Raw genomic sequence first — 15,150 nt, 5'->3', positions numbered from 1 at the left:
AAAGAAACTTTAAAATATAGAGGGTTTTTTTTGTTTATTTGTTTTTGTTTCCATCAGTTTTAGCATCCTCTGGAAAACATTGGGGGTCTCACATAGCCTGTATATTTTAAGAGTTGAATACCGATTTAGTGACATAATTACCAGTAAAGTCAATATCGGTTGAGTGACTAAAGCCTTAAATGAATTAGAAAAAGGGATCTTGTTTTGCTGTTAATCTCCCTACTATGTAACTCTCAAGGTTGATAAAATTTAACATGCATGTGTGTTTATTTAATGTGTGTGTACTATGGAAAAGTCAAAATGTGCATTCTGTCTTGGGGCAAAACTGTTCCCAATAAGTTTTGATTACAGAAGTATGACTAGCTACAATATTACATTTAGTATAAATTCTATAAAATTTGTAAATTCTCTTTGTTTTAATAGCTATCACATGTGGCCCACCTCCTCAAGTGCTCCATGGAAAAGTGGAAGGATCAGATTATCGTTGGGGGTCCAGTATAAGTTACAATTGTGCAGAGGGCTATCAGTTATCAAATGCAGCTATTCTTTCATGTGAAGGACGCGGTGTATGGAGGGGAGATATCCCACAATGTCTGCGTAAGTATGAAGATAATGGTGTGTGGCTGAACCACCTCAAGCTCTGATCGCCTCATTTCTCACAAGCTAAATAGGGTCAGACTCATTCAGAATGAGACATGAACTTCCTAAACACAAACAAACCAACCAACCCTGGGAACTGAAATTAGGTGGTGCTATTTATTTGTCAAATGAAGTTCTTCCCTGTCAGTACTGAGTCAGTGCCAGAGGATGGAAGCACTGGAGCAGTATACTGCTGTGTGTGCACTTTTTTTCAGATAAAATGTAAAATAGAAGTCCCTGACCACTGTGGCTATTCAAGACCTTCATCCCTGAACAACCTCTTTACCAACTCTCTGCTTGCTACACAGAGATTCACATTTCCACCATGATCTGTCACCCTCTGCTCGGTTTCATATCTCTAGCTCTCTTTCTGTCAACCTTACTCGATGTCCTGCCACCAACTGAAGACCGACATAGCTAAAATGAACTCCTTAGCCATCTAATCCTAAATCTTCTTTTTTTATTCCTTTTCTGTTACCAATGCCAGGTTCATCATTAAGCTCCCCAATCCTTAAGCTCATAGTCTTAGGTATTTTTTTTTATTCTTCTCTGTCCCTTTCTGTCTCTCTCTCTCTTTTTTCCCACTCCCCCAACTGAGAAACCATCTTTAAATCCTGCTCATTTTTCCTCTCCAGATTCTGTCCATTTTTCTACATTCCCACAACCTGAACTCTTGTTTAGTATCTGATCACCATTAAATGCTAAAATTGGGCTACTTTGAGAATAAGATGATGGCGGTATTTTCAGACTTGGTATCTAAAGCTAGTCATCTACATCCATATTCAGGCACCTAAATAAAGGGGCCTATTTTGTGAGTGCAGTCTTGTGCCTGTAGTTACTAGCAATGGGGGAAAATAGTTGTGAGCACAAATGTTACCTGATCTGTGAGCATAATCAATGGTAGAACGCTTGCACTCAAATTTAGCAATTACTAGTGTCTGCTAGCTTGTGCCTTCAGAAATGAATGCCACTTTTAAACATTAGGCCAGTATGTTCAGTTCTTCAAATACCCTTTTTGCTTTCTTTTTCTTCAATAGCTGCATTTTGTGGAGATCCTGGTACTCCAGCTGAGGGGCGTCTTAATGGGAAAAGTTTCACTTACAGATCTGAAGTCTCCTTTCAATGCCGACCCCCTTTTATACTGATAGGATCTTCAAGAAGAGTCTGTCAAGCAGATAGTCTTTGGAGTGGAATTCAACCAACATGTATTGGTAATCATTTCCATAATCTCTGCTGTTTATTAGTCAGACTATTGTAGATAATCTGTTATGAAGATCAAGCCCCAAATCAAAATGTTCAGTTGGGATTTGTGAAAATGGTTTATCAAACTACACAGATTAAAAGATCACATGTATCTAACACTGGATGGGCTTGATCTTTTGTGATTCTGAGTACTTTCTGTAATCTTCTGAGTACTCTCAACCTCCTATTGAAGCAGCAAAGAATCCTGTGGCACCTATAGACTAACAGACGTTTTGCAGCATGAGCTTTCGTGGGTGAATACCCACTTCTTCGGATGCAACCTCCTATTGATTGCTGTGAGACTTATGAGCTTGCAGGGTAAGATCAAATCTCCCACTGACTTCAGGATTTGGCCTAATGCAAATAGAGATTTTTTTTTCTGTGATTTTGGTGAGAGGATGAAGAAATGTCTCTGCTGTTTTCTAAACAAACATACTCAAATTTAGAACTAAATGATCACAATGATGGTTTTCCTAGAGGCAGAAGGGATTGGCTCATTTCAAGTGGTTATATTGTGGACATTGGGTTAAGACTGGGGGCAAGAAACTTATTGAAAACACCCTTCTCTAGTCAGCTAATGAGGAGCCATTAGCACTAAATTCAGATGTGTACTCTGAAAATATTTAAATGTCCTTAATCCAGACCATGTCCAGTACTCCGCTGCTGTGGGCAATATGAGTGTGTCACATCTGCATTCAGAAGTGAAGAATGTGAGTTATAGGAAAATTACATATGAGCCTTAAAATGAAGGCATAAGCCTTGCAAATGGCTGGGAGTCAACTTCCAGTAAATTTTATATTTTCTACAGTAAGTGATATATAAATACATTGAATATCTTTCCTCAAAAAGATCTGGTTTACCTCAAGAAGCCCCAGTTTTACACCCTCAGTCGCATCACAGCTTTTCTACTATTATAATAACAAAACATTTAATATTAGAGCTTCTGCAGTCTTTGAAAATATAATTGTGGGAAGAAGAAAGTTGTCAGTAATTTAAAGGTGATTTTTACCTGTAAAATCAGATGGTTGGAAAAAATTATAACAAAAATAATCTCCTACAGGCACAAATTTCCCCAAAGATGGCAATGTTTACCACTTCTTGACACTGCTTATTTTGTTGTAATAGCTACGGGCTATCTAATTGTATTTTTTTTCAAGAGGTTGGTTTCTGTTGGTGATGCACTTTAAAAAAAAAAAAGACTGACCTGTTTCATTTTTCCATTAGCAGCTGTCCAGTCTAACTGATGATGAAGTTAAAAGTCCCTTGATTGTTCAAGTACTACATGTTTTTTAAAATGTCATGTGTTAGGTTCCCATCTATCTGAGTTCTGAGCCGTCAAAATTTCCTTTATAAATTAGTGCATTATATATTCTAGTGATAGGATGATGAAATTGACTGACTAGCATTAAAATTGGAAATCAGGCTAGAAAGAAATGATATATCACACCACTGGATTATAGGATTACAATTACAGAGCATTGGAAATTGTTACAGATGAAATGTAGGCCGAAATCCTGAACTGCAATGTGGCCACTTGATATTTCAGTGCCAGGACAAAACCAGAATAGCCAGCCATGGTAGAATCATCCCAATATAGTGGGAGTTTCGGGTGGTGTACAGCCATCCTATCAGCTCCTATGCTACCCACCTTCCATCCTGCCCACCTAACAGGCATGACAGGGCATCCCGATAATCTTCCTAAACTGTCATGTCCATCTCTAGGGAATGTTGGCAGCGGGTGTAACCAGACCAGTGGACAGCCAGCGCAAGATTTAGGGGACCTAGACACCTCTTCTGAGATGTACTGTTAACTCTTCAACCATAGCTGAGTTTCTTGGCCTCTTTTAAAGCATATGCTTTCATGGTCACAAAAAAGTGTTTCTGGCAAATAATTTTATGAATAAACAGTGTTGGTTTTCAGAAATATGGTTTCTGGAATATGGAACTCTGTGGTTCCTAGGAAAAGAACACTAGGAGGGAAAGATTCCTCTCAATGTTACATCTGCGTTATGCATAATGCTTTTGGCTGACACAGTATGCTGTGTATCCCACAAGAGTCAAAGGGGTCAGTTGTCTAAAAAAAAAATCCCAGTACTGAAATCTCTATGCTGCTAAAACGATCATCGTGAATTACTTGTAATTACTTGTGAATTACTTAATGAAAGGCAAACAAAATAATGTAATTTTATGTGGATTTAATTTATCTTTGAAAATTTAAACTGAAATAACATCTCCTGTGTTTTCCATTTTAAAATTTAGATCCAGCCCATAACACTTGCACAGATCCTGGTACTCCACCTTATGGAATACAGAACAATTCTAGGGGTTATGAGGTAGGAAGCTTTTTTATTTACTAATATACTGAAATTGGAATGCATTTAATATTAATGTATGTTAAATTATTTTTAGCTTTAAATGTTTAAAATAATGTTTATCACTTTCAAATTCCTTTTTTACTAAAACCTCAGGCTTCCTCTTCAGTTATTGTTTTTATATGGAGTTTTAGCAAAGAACCGACAATTTTTAGAATTTATCATGTCATAAGTTTTTAGTAGAATTCCCCACTGAAATAAGTGAGGAGTTTTGCTTAAAAATTAATGACATGGTATAGACCTTTGGGTGGACAATAATTATTTTGCACATGCAGTGTTTTAGCTATATCCCTACAAGGTTATTTGATTTTTTTCCTCCTCAGATTAAATTGTTTTGTTCTATACCAGTAGCTGTTACGTACTTTAACAAACTGTGAGTAAATAACTGATATACTAAGTTCCTGATCAAAAGGACATTCAAGTCACTGGATAGGGTGACCAGACATCCCGATAAAATTGGGACTGTCCCGATATTGAGCAGTTTGTCCCTCATCCCGCCCGATATTTTGTTTCAGGCGCGGCGGCCCATTTTTATTTATTTATTTATTTATTTATTTTCTGCTTAGGCAGTGGTGAGAGGCAGGGGGAGCAATTGTTACACTCACCCGGCACATCCGTGTCTTTGGCGGGCTGGTCCTTCAGTCACTGATGGTCTTTGGCAGCATTTCGGCGGGGGGTACTTCTTTCTTTGGTGGCAAGATTTATTACCCGCCGCCAAAATGCTGTCGAAGATCCGGACGCGGTGAGTATAACAATTGAAAAGGCGCTCCCTCTGCTACGGTCCCGATATTTTGAAGTTATCTTCTGGGTACCCTATCACTGGAAGAAGTCCCATTGACTTCTCAGGGCTTTGTTCAGACCCTGCCACATGCCATCAAGTAGATTAATTCAATTATGAAATCATATTGAATTCCATGCACAAACACAGAAGCTCAAGTTAGTCTGCATGATGATCAAAATTATCTTTGATGATTGTCATCCTTATAATGCCTTAATTCTGCATGAAATATTATTTTATTAATCATCTGTCTTGAAAGAAATTGAGAATATATAACAAAAGTACATAACTGCCATAATGAGTCATTGTAATTCAACGTTCGGACTGATGAGAATTATTTAGGATTCTATCAGAATATAAATTGTTAGTGAAATTTTACTTTGGAATTTGTTTACTATAGTGAATACAGTAACCGTCTTTCAGTTAATCTCTGCTGTCCCTAAATTTCCCTGCCTATTTCTATCAACTCCTGGACATATGATTTCTCTCCAGTCAGTTATCTCTTGAGCTTTCTTAGCCTGCACTTCTCCTATAACTCTAGCCTTTCTGAACGTCTTGATTAAATTGCATCCCTTCTATCTCATACATCCACCTGTATCACCAGTTCCCATTAATATACGGATCATAATTGCACCAACTCACACTCTATCACTGATTTCTCCAGAATATATAGTTTCTCTCCTCATTTACTATTGAAGGCACTGGTAACTCTTAATGCCTATTTTGGTCTTAGGTTGCTCAGGGTTTCATTTCTAGATATAACTACTTGTAGTAATAGAACCTTGACATCATAAATGCTTGCATCACTGTGTCAGGTCAGTCTGATAGGATAGAATGCAGTTTTTGGATGCTACTGATGGAAGGGGACGTATTTTGCAGCTGTGATTATTTGAATATCCAGTTTTAGTGAAGTACTCAATAGGACACCACTGCTGGGAGTCAGCTTTTAACAATCTGTAGGTAGATGACCTCATTAGAGAAAGATGTTCTTTGAGGTGTTTATCTGTGCCTACCAGCATCATCTCTGACTTATCTGAGGTCATTTTCAGATAGCTGTATTTCATGCCCTGCTATACAAATGCATACACACCTCCAACCCTTTCTCAGCAGAGCAATATGAAGAGTAAATTACTTTATTCCTTCTGAAGATTGAAAATAAGATACATAACTCTATTACTGGCTTGAGCATAGACATGCCATTTTTCCTTTCCCTATTTAAATCCCTTCTAGATTGACACTTTCTGTTGTGAAATTCCAATTTATGGTGAAACTCATACTGGTGTTCACTAGTATCATAATTGACAATATTTTTACAAAAAAGCAAGAGCACTTAAGAGTCAGAAGAGCTACATTCTGTTCTAGACTCTACCACCCTCTCTTTGCATGTGTTTGGACATGTCACTGAGATGGAAATTTTCAGACATGGGTGCAAAAAACTTAGGGAAGAAAATCCATACCAGTAATTAGACATTTAACAAAAGTGTCCTAATTTTCAGACCCACTTCAGATAGCATTGGATTGTAGATGCTGTGCGCCTGGGATCATCAAGCCACCTCTCTTTAGATGTCTAAATATAGATTTTATGTTAGGCACCAACATTTGAAAATGTTGGCTTTAGTTCTTTAGTTTCTCTTGCCTCTGTTCCCAGTATATACACTTACTTTGATAATACTTATATTCCTCTGTAGTGTCCATTGAGATCTTCAGACGAAAGGTGCTATAACTTGGCAGTATATTATTTTATTTTATATTAAATATTATTCACTTGCATGCTACATATTAATATCCATTTGTACTTATCCATATTGTTATAATCTACATCTCTTCCCTTTCTCCTTCATTAAATCTATCACCAATTCATCTCCTCTCTCAGCAAAAGCACTTCCTCAATGGACAGTTCTCCATCCTCAGTTGTCCTGACCTACTTCCTTACCTCTTGGCCCCTTTTATCATTTCTATCATCAAATCCACCTATTCTAGTTTTTTCCCTGTAATTGCCTTCTGCCATTTCCATTCTGTCATTTGTCACCAGCAAGCAAACAATATGTGTTTTAATATAGCCAAATGTACATGTGTACATCTAGCAACAGAATTAGGCTATCCTGGGAAACGGCTATCCTGAAAAAGATTGGGGGGTCATGGGAGGTAATCAGCTGAATTTGAGCTCCCAGTGGGATGCTATGGCCAAAATGACTAATGCAAGGCTGTATTAACAGGGGAATCTCAAGTAGGAACAGAGTGGTTGTTTTAGATTGACACTTTCTGTTATGAATTTGGAATGGTGCAACTGCTGTTGGAATACTGTATAGTTCTGGTATCCACAATTCAAGGAGCATGTTGATAAATTGAAGAAGTTTCAGAGAAGAGCCACAAAAATGATTAAAGCATTGGAAAGCCTGTTGTATAGTGATAGATTCAAGAAGCTTAATCTATTTAGCATGACAAAGAGAAGGTTAAAGGGAAACTTGATTAAGGTCTGTAAGTACCTACATGGGGAACAGAAATCTGATAATGGGCTCTTCAGTCTGGCAGACAAAAGTATAATAAAATCCTATGAAGATAGACCAGTGGTGGGCAACCTGAGACCTGTCAGGGTAATCTGCTCATGGGCCTCAAGACTGTTTACATTGGCACAGCTGCCCGCAGATCCCAGTGGTCGCGGTTCATCGTTCCTAGCAAATGGGAGCTGCGGGAAGCAGCAGCCAGCATGTCTCTGCAGCCCACGCTGCTTCCTGCAGCTCCCATTGGCCAAGAACGGTGAACAATGGACACTGAGATCTGCGGGCAGCTGTGCTAGTGTAAACAAACTGCCTCATGGCCCACCAATGGATTACCCTGAAGGGCCGTAAGTTGCCCGTCACTGAGCTAGACCAATTCAGCCTGCAAGTAAGGTGCATATTTTTAACAATGAGGGTAATCAACTATTGGAACACCATACCAAGGATTCTGATAGATGCTTCCTCACTGGCCATTTTAAAATCAAGATTTGATCGTTTTTTTCCTAAAAGATACGCTGTAGTTAAAACAAAACTAATTCAAAGAAGTCCTATAGAGTGTGGTATGAAGGAGAAAACAGAGAATCACAATGGTCCCTTCTGGCCTCAGAACATAGGAATTTCATAGATTCATATCTCATTTCTTTGTTTTCTTTCCTCAAAAGAATTGTAAAGAAAGTGGTATTTTCTCACCTTTATGACCACTTTTCTTAGAACCGCTTTCTTCACTTACAGTCTACTGTTCTACTCTTTCTAATAGATATTGCATCCCTTACTGTTTTCTCATCCCACTTAATCACAGTACATCTTTCAATCCTGTCAATCATCACTCTGCTTCTTGAGCATCTGAAGCAGAATTTAGGTAGTACATAGTCACAAATGTAGCATAAACAATTATGCCCATAATTTTCTGTATGAATTTAACTGCAGGTGCAACTGCAAGAGATCTTTTATCATTGCAGAGGATAGAATTTGTATTTTCCTATTTTCTTTTTAAACAACTGGCTTACTAATACATATAGTGAGAAAAAATCTTTAAAAACAGGTTTTCTAGTTATGGTGAGTCAAATATAGTGCAATGTGTAGTGATACCATTTTGGTCATTTGTCACACATTTTAGTTGCTTCTGTCACACATTGGTAGACTAGAAAGTTGAGAGTGTATAGAGTGTAGTTCCTTTTCGTGTGTCCAGTCTGATCCACATTTTTCCACCTATAATTGTCCGGTAAATTCAGTTTTACCATCATGGATGAGACTTTGATTGCATAAGGAAAAAGTCTAAATCTGTAAACTGCAAACTGATGATATATGGAAGAATTTTTTTTTTAAATCTCCCTAGCAGCATATCACTATGCTGTCAACTGATTAGAAATGCTGGTTTCCTGTTTTCTCTTATATTCTACTTTTGATCCTGCAGGTTGGAAGCACAGTCTTTTTCAGATGTAGGAAGGGTTATCATATTCAAGGCTCTACTACTCGATCTTGTCTTGCAAACTTAACTTGGAGTGGTATACAGTCTGAATGCATTCGTAAGTCCTTTTTTTTTCTTTAAAATTTACATGTGATATAGTCTTTGACAGAGAAATAAATCAGTACACTTTTTAATCTCATGTGGTAGATAATATGCAACACACTTCCCACTGTCTCAAAGTCAGAGTATGCCAACAGAGACTATGTAGTTTACTGCAGTAGTTTACTATTCTAAATGTAGCAGTACATTTCTGTGTGTCAGGTGCCATGGTGTGATGACTGTTGACAAATGGTATCTTTATAATTGTGCTCACTGTCACTGTATCAACTGTATTGGGCTAAATTCTGCTTTCAGTGACACCAGAGCAAATCTGTGATAACTCTACTAAAGTTAATGTAGGTTTTTTGTGTTTATATGAGTGTCATTGAGAACAGAATACGGCACACTGTATGTATAGGAACATTTTGTTGGCTAGTCTTCTGTGAGCTATGAAGTATGACTCATCACTCCACAGCTTTTCTGGACTCCAAGTGGGAAGCTGGAAGATCAATATATTTGGATTTCTGTGATGGTTGGAGTACATCAGTGAACTGCTCCAATAAATACACTGATCTAAAATAAAAATAATACATTAGAGCAGTGACTCTCAACTTTTCCAGACTATTATACCTTTTCAGGAGTTTGAGTTGTCTTGAGTACCCCACAAGGTTCACCTCACTTGAAAACTAATTGCTTACAAAATCAGACATAAAAATACAAAAGTGTCACAGCACACTATTATTGAAAAATTTCTTACTCTCATTTTTACTATATAATTATAAAAAAATCAATTGGAATATAAATATTATACTTAACTTTCAGTGGGTAATATATAGAGCAGTTAAGTTACCTCCTGGAAGACCTCTGCTTACCTGCAGGGATACATGTACTCCTGGTTGAGAACCACTGGTTTCGAATGACCTTAGATTCTAATCCCATTTCAGATTAATTTTGAGATGTTATAAATGGACAAGTGGAGCAGAAAGATTGAGACGTCTATTGCAACAATTTCTGTTATACCCAGTAAAGTATGATAAAACCTTTCTATGGAACCTTTATTTCATTTGATGTTTATAATGACTTTATTTAGCACAATAATCACTGTAATTTTCAAGGTTGTTTCAGACACTGAATTTATGTGATGCTTGAAGCTATGACAGTACAATACAATACTGATCACCAAATAATTTGCAATGGCATGTGCCTTGTCTTTTCTTCCTTTTAACTCTTTTTCTCCTTTGTCTTAATAATGGATCTTCAGTGTACTGTGTAGAAATAGATGATATTAGTAGGAATCATTATTTCCAACTTCCCACAACACAACAATAAATCACAAAATCTCAATGTTACTTCTGCTCAAAATATAAAAATTGCTTGCCATTTTTTAAATGGTAGAAAGTTTGCTAAGTGAAAATGAATGGATTGGCATATGTTTGTTCTAAATTCTGTAAATAGATACTGTGTACAACTGTTTGCTGCCGCTTTTGCTAACTCTAAAAACCCCTTTCAGCTCATGCTTGCAGACAACCAGAGACACCAGCGCATGTAGATGTGAAAGCGATAGATCTTCCTACTTTAGGTTACACTTTGGTGTATACCTGTCAGCCAGGATTTTTTCTTGCTGGTGGATCAGAGCACCGGACATGTAAACCAGATATGAAATGGACAGGAAAGCCACCTATTTGTAAAAGTAAGTTGTTGATCAAGTGATATATCACACTCTACAGAAATCAGACTCATTTTTTCCCCAGTATAATTCTATTGATTTTAGAATGTAACCAGGGTTGAATTTGGACCAATTAATATTACAATGAAACAAACTGTCATAATAGTGTTCAGATTATGACATAAACTGAGCAAACCAATTCATACAAAGTGAATGTACCATCCTGAACTCACTGAGGAAAAAAGTATAGCTACAGATAATAAAAAAAAGTTCAACCAAAAGACCACAGTTTGTTCAAAACAAGCTGTCACTTTTAACTGTGCATTTTCTTTCTTATCTCAGTTTGTATCAAATCTTATGTTCTTTAAATATTTTTTTTCAGTGCTTAATGTACAATATTTGTAGGCTTTTAACTTTTTTTTAAAGTTATTTCATAGCAGACTGGCTTCTGAAATCATGCAGGTATGTTGGCTATATTAAGTGCATTTTTTTTTATCCATGGAGGATGTGTTTCCTTTGAAATAAAAACAAACAATAAAACTCAATGAAACTGAAAATAAGCCGTTGGGCCAAATTCTGCTCTGGATTACATAAGTGTAAATCTGATATAATTCCACTGGCATACTCTGGATACAGAATTCTGAAAGCAAAATTTGGCCCTTATGTTTAATTTGATTGTGGTTTGTAAATCTCTTTCTCTGCACCATTTAAACTTCTAACAGTTTTAATTAACAAAAAACAAGAAAACCCAGACTACGTGCTATGGGCTAGCAACCTGTAACATTTTGTTTAATGCAACTTACAACTGTAGAAAAGAACTAAAAATGTGCTTAATGTACATAGACCTTTTTGGTTTTGCTACTAGACTTGAGTGTGCTGTTCTTTTAAACACTGCTACCAAGAACTGTGACCTAGACATAAAGCCCTTTGTATTCGATTACCAGTTCCCTGCAAAGTAATTTTTAAGGGTGCTATATATCACTAGTTTAATGAAAAGTTGTTTGAGCAATATTTTTAAAGTGCAGCCTTTCAAATGAAGCGTAAGACTTTTTTTCCCCTTGTTGTTTTTTAAGACCAGTAAACAAGATATTTAAAAAGCTGTCCAGTAGTGTTCATATGTACATGCAAGCTAACAACCAACTAGTTTGAGTTGATATATAGCTGTTATAGGGTACAATTCACCCCTGTGCAAAGAGTTCACACAAAGTATACCACTTATATGTTACTCAAATCTTCAAAATAAGACATAAGTAGTGCATAGGACTTTTGAGAGCTCTTTTGCACAGGGGTGAATTTCACACTGTATGCCGGTGAAGAAAAAGAGTACACAACAGAATAATCTATCTGCCTGACTTTTGTATTTTTCAAGCACCTAACAATATGAGGCCGGAACTGCCATATCCTTAGCATTATTCACTAGTAGTTTAATTTTGATTTAATAAGTTATTAATCTTGCATAGATACATAATTCATCCTCACTATAAGGCTCTCTCTTATAGCACTGGGACTGATATAAAACAATAAACTTTAGACCTGAATACATTAAATACTTACCTCTGTAGTCAACAAATTTACCACAATAAAAGTGCTGGTTTCCAAGGCTTTCTTTCCCCCAATGAATGTGTGGGAGTGTATGGGTTTGAATCTGTAATATGTTCTAGTTATTTTAACTTCAGTTATTTCTGTTGCAAATATAGGAGGGATAATAGCTTTAATCAAGCATTATGTTTTAGCATTCTATAGAAAAATAAATATGTTCATAAAAATGATAATTTGTTTTTTTACTTGTAGGTAAAGGAGTGAGAGAAGTTAATGAAACAATAACTAAAACTCCAGGTTTGTATACCAGAACAGTTTTAGATCTAAATAAACTAAATTGATTTGTACCCTAGTATGTTTTGGGTAGTAAAACTATTTCTAACAGTTAACTTAATTATTCCATTACTCATCACAAAGGAAGACAACTGTCCTGGATATTCATAAGAATAACTGGCATGTAAAGCCTACTCTCTGAAATTCTTTCCATAGTAACATCATTTTTATATAGTGATTTCTCATACAAGACAAGCTTTTGGAGCACTGTACAAAGGCGTTTTTAAATCAAAAGGATAATAGAGTATAAGGTAGACAGGAAACAAGGAAAGGTAGTTTTATATTAGTGTGTTCTAATGGAGAGCCTTATAATGAGGATAGAATGTAATTATATAAGGTTAGGTTTGGTCATAAATCCATCAGGCTTTCACATTGTGAAAGCTCTGGCAAGCCTAAAAAAAATAAAAAATACATTTTAGAACTTAGGTTGGCCTCCATGCCACAGAAGTTGGATGGATTTTGAACTGAATTTTACCTACATTTGATTATATGCTTTTACCAGAAATATAAAATATACATCTTTGGAGAAATTTTGGTACTCTACACTTTTTCATATTCAAGCATTTTCACTGACCTACTGGACATGTTAGACTTAATTTTTTTGTGGTCTCTTTTTATATAGACAGAAACAACGATGAGTCCTTGTGGCACCTTAGAGACTAACAAATGTATTTGGGCATAAACTTTCAGGGGAGTAAAAATAACTTTTATAACTTTTATAAAATATAAAATATTTTTTTCCTCCCTTGGTATCCTGCTGTTAATTGAATTGACTCATTAGGCTGACCTCACACTTGGTAAAGCAACTTCCACCCTTTCATGTATTTATACCTGCTCCTATATTTTCCACTCCATGCATCTGATGAAGTGGATTCTATTCCATGAAAGCTTATGCCCAAGTACATTTGTTAGTCTCTAAGGTGCCACAAGGACTTCTCATTGTTTTTGCTGATACAGACTAACATGGTTACCACTCTGAAACCTATATAGACAGAGTTTTTCAACAAACAATTGAGCAAAGGCCTGCCCAGAATAATAGAGCACTGCAGGAGCTGCTCCCAAGTTGTAATCTTTGGCCTTGCTTCTGAGATTGCTAACAGGAGTGTCAATTGAGATCATACATGAGTTCATTTCACCAATTTTTACAGTAATCACAATAGTATACAGTGGACTGTGCATTCATGCTAATTAATAAACAACCTTAGTTTGCTGGAGGCTCTTGGCTGTACCTCACTGCACAGCTAAGGGATGCATTAATCAGCTACTGCATGGTCTATTGTGTTTCATTGTCTAATTAAAATACAGCTAAAGTTCACTCAGAGGCTGTGTCTCGAACTATATTCACCAAGCAGTGCATTAATATCATTAATACAGACCACCTCGTGTTGTTTATAGTCATTTAAGTAACTATTTTAAAAAATCATTTTTATAAAATGAAAGATTATGATTATTGTATGTTACTAATTATAACATTGTTTACTCAAACAATTCACAGTAAATAACAGTAATAAATAGGGGGGGAAAGTTTTAAGATATATTTCACTAACTGCAGCAAAAAGTCCTGTGGCACCTTATCGACTAACAGACTTATTGGAGTGTGAGCTTTCATGGGTGAATACCCACTTCATCAGATGCATGTAGTGGAAATTTCCAGAGGCAGGACCAGACTTCAAAGAGAAACTGCTGATCTTCAGTTCATCTGCAAATTTGACACCACCAGCTCCGGATTAAACAAAGTCTGTGAATGGCTAGCCAATAACAAAAGCAGTTTCTCCTCCCTTGGTGTTCACACCTCAACCACTAGAAGAGGGCCACATCCTCCCTGATTGAACTAACCTTGTTATCTCTAGCCTGATTCTTGTTTGCATATTTATACCTGCCTCTGGTAATTTCCACTACATGCATCTGACAAAGTGGGTATTCACTCACAAAAGCTAATGCTCCAATACGTCTGTTAGTCTATAAGGTGCCACAGGACTCTTTGCTGCTTTTACAGATCCAGAATAACATGGCTACTCCTCTGATACATTTCACTAACTGTTACTTTTAATTATAATTTTAAAACTTTTGAATTGTATCATGTATATGAGCTCTGCATATGGTTTTTGGGTTTCCTCTCTGCCTCAGTACCTCTCCACGTAACGTTCTGTAAAGTTTCATTTGCAACCATATTGATTTTAAAATGTGGTGTAACTAATACTGCTGAATTTGGAGCCCGTTTATCATAGTGGGTTAGTTCACTAACCTCCCATCTTTGGAGACCTGAGTTTAAATCATAGAATAGAATCATAGAATATTAGCGTTGGAGGAGACCTCAGGAGGTCATCTAGTCCAATCCCCTGCTCAAAGCAGGACCAACACCAACTAAATAATCCCACCCAGGGCTTTATCAAGCCAGGCCTTAAAAACCTCTAAGGATGGAGACTCCACCACCTCCTTAGGTGACCCATTCCAGTGCTTCACCACCCTCCTAGTGAAATACTGTTTCCTAATATCCAGCCTTGACCTCCCCCCACAGCCAAGCTCCATCCTCTTTGGAACCCCCTTAAGGTAGTTGAAGGCTGCTATCAAATTCC

The 15,150-nt window shown here is 36.7% G+C and overlaps 1 protein-coding gene across 1 annotated transcript in view; it reads left to right on the top strand.

Annotated features, from left to right (window-relative positions):
* The window catches only part of CSMD1 (CUB and Sushi multiple domains 1), a 1,651,174-nt gene that overhangs the window by 1,612,947 nt on the left and 23,077 nt on the right, over positions 1 to 15,150 (top strand). The window contains exons 61-66 of the mRNA XM_045010124.1: positions 424 to 597; positions 1,677 to 1,850; positions 4,141 to 4,214; positions 8,944 to 9,055; positions 10,547 to 10,726; positions 12,494 to 12,538. Coding sequence (XP_044866059.1) covers positions 424 to 597; positions 1,677 to 1,850; positions 4,141 to 4,214; positions 8,944 to 9,055; positions 10,547 to 10,726; positions 12,494 to 12,538 — 759 coding nt within the window. The remainder of the gene's footprint in view (positions 1 to 423; positions 598 to 1,676; positions 1,851 to 4,140; positions 4,215 to 8,943; positions 9,056 to 10,546; positions 10,727 to 12,493; positions 12,539 to 15,150) is intronic.

Source organism: Mauremys mutica, chromosome 3 (genome assembly GCF_020497125.1).
Source record: "Mauremys mutica isolate MM-2020 ecotype Southern chromosome 3, ASM2049712v1, whole genome shotgun sequence".
NCBI classification, from domain to species: Eukaryota; Metazoa; Chordata; order Testudines; family Geoemydidae; genus Mauremys; species Mauremys mutica.
The sequence above is the reverse complement of the archived record's forward strand: the minus strand, read 5'-3'. Positions and strand labels throughout refer to the sequence as shown.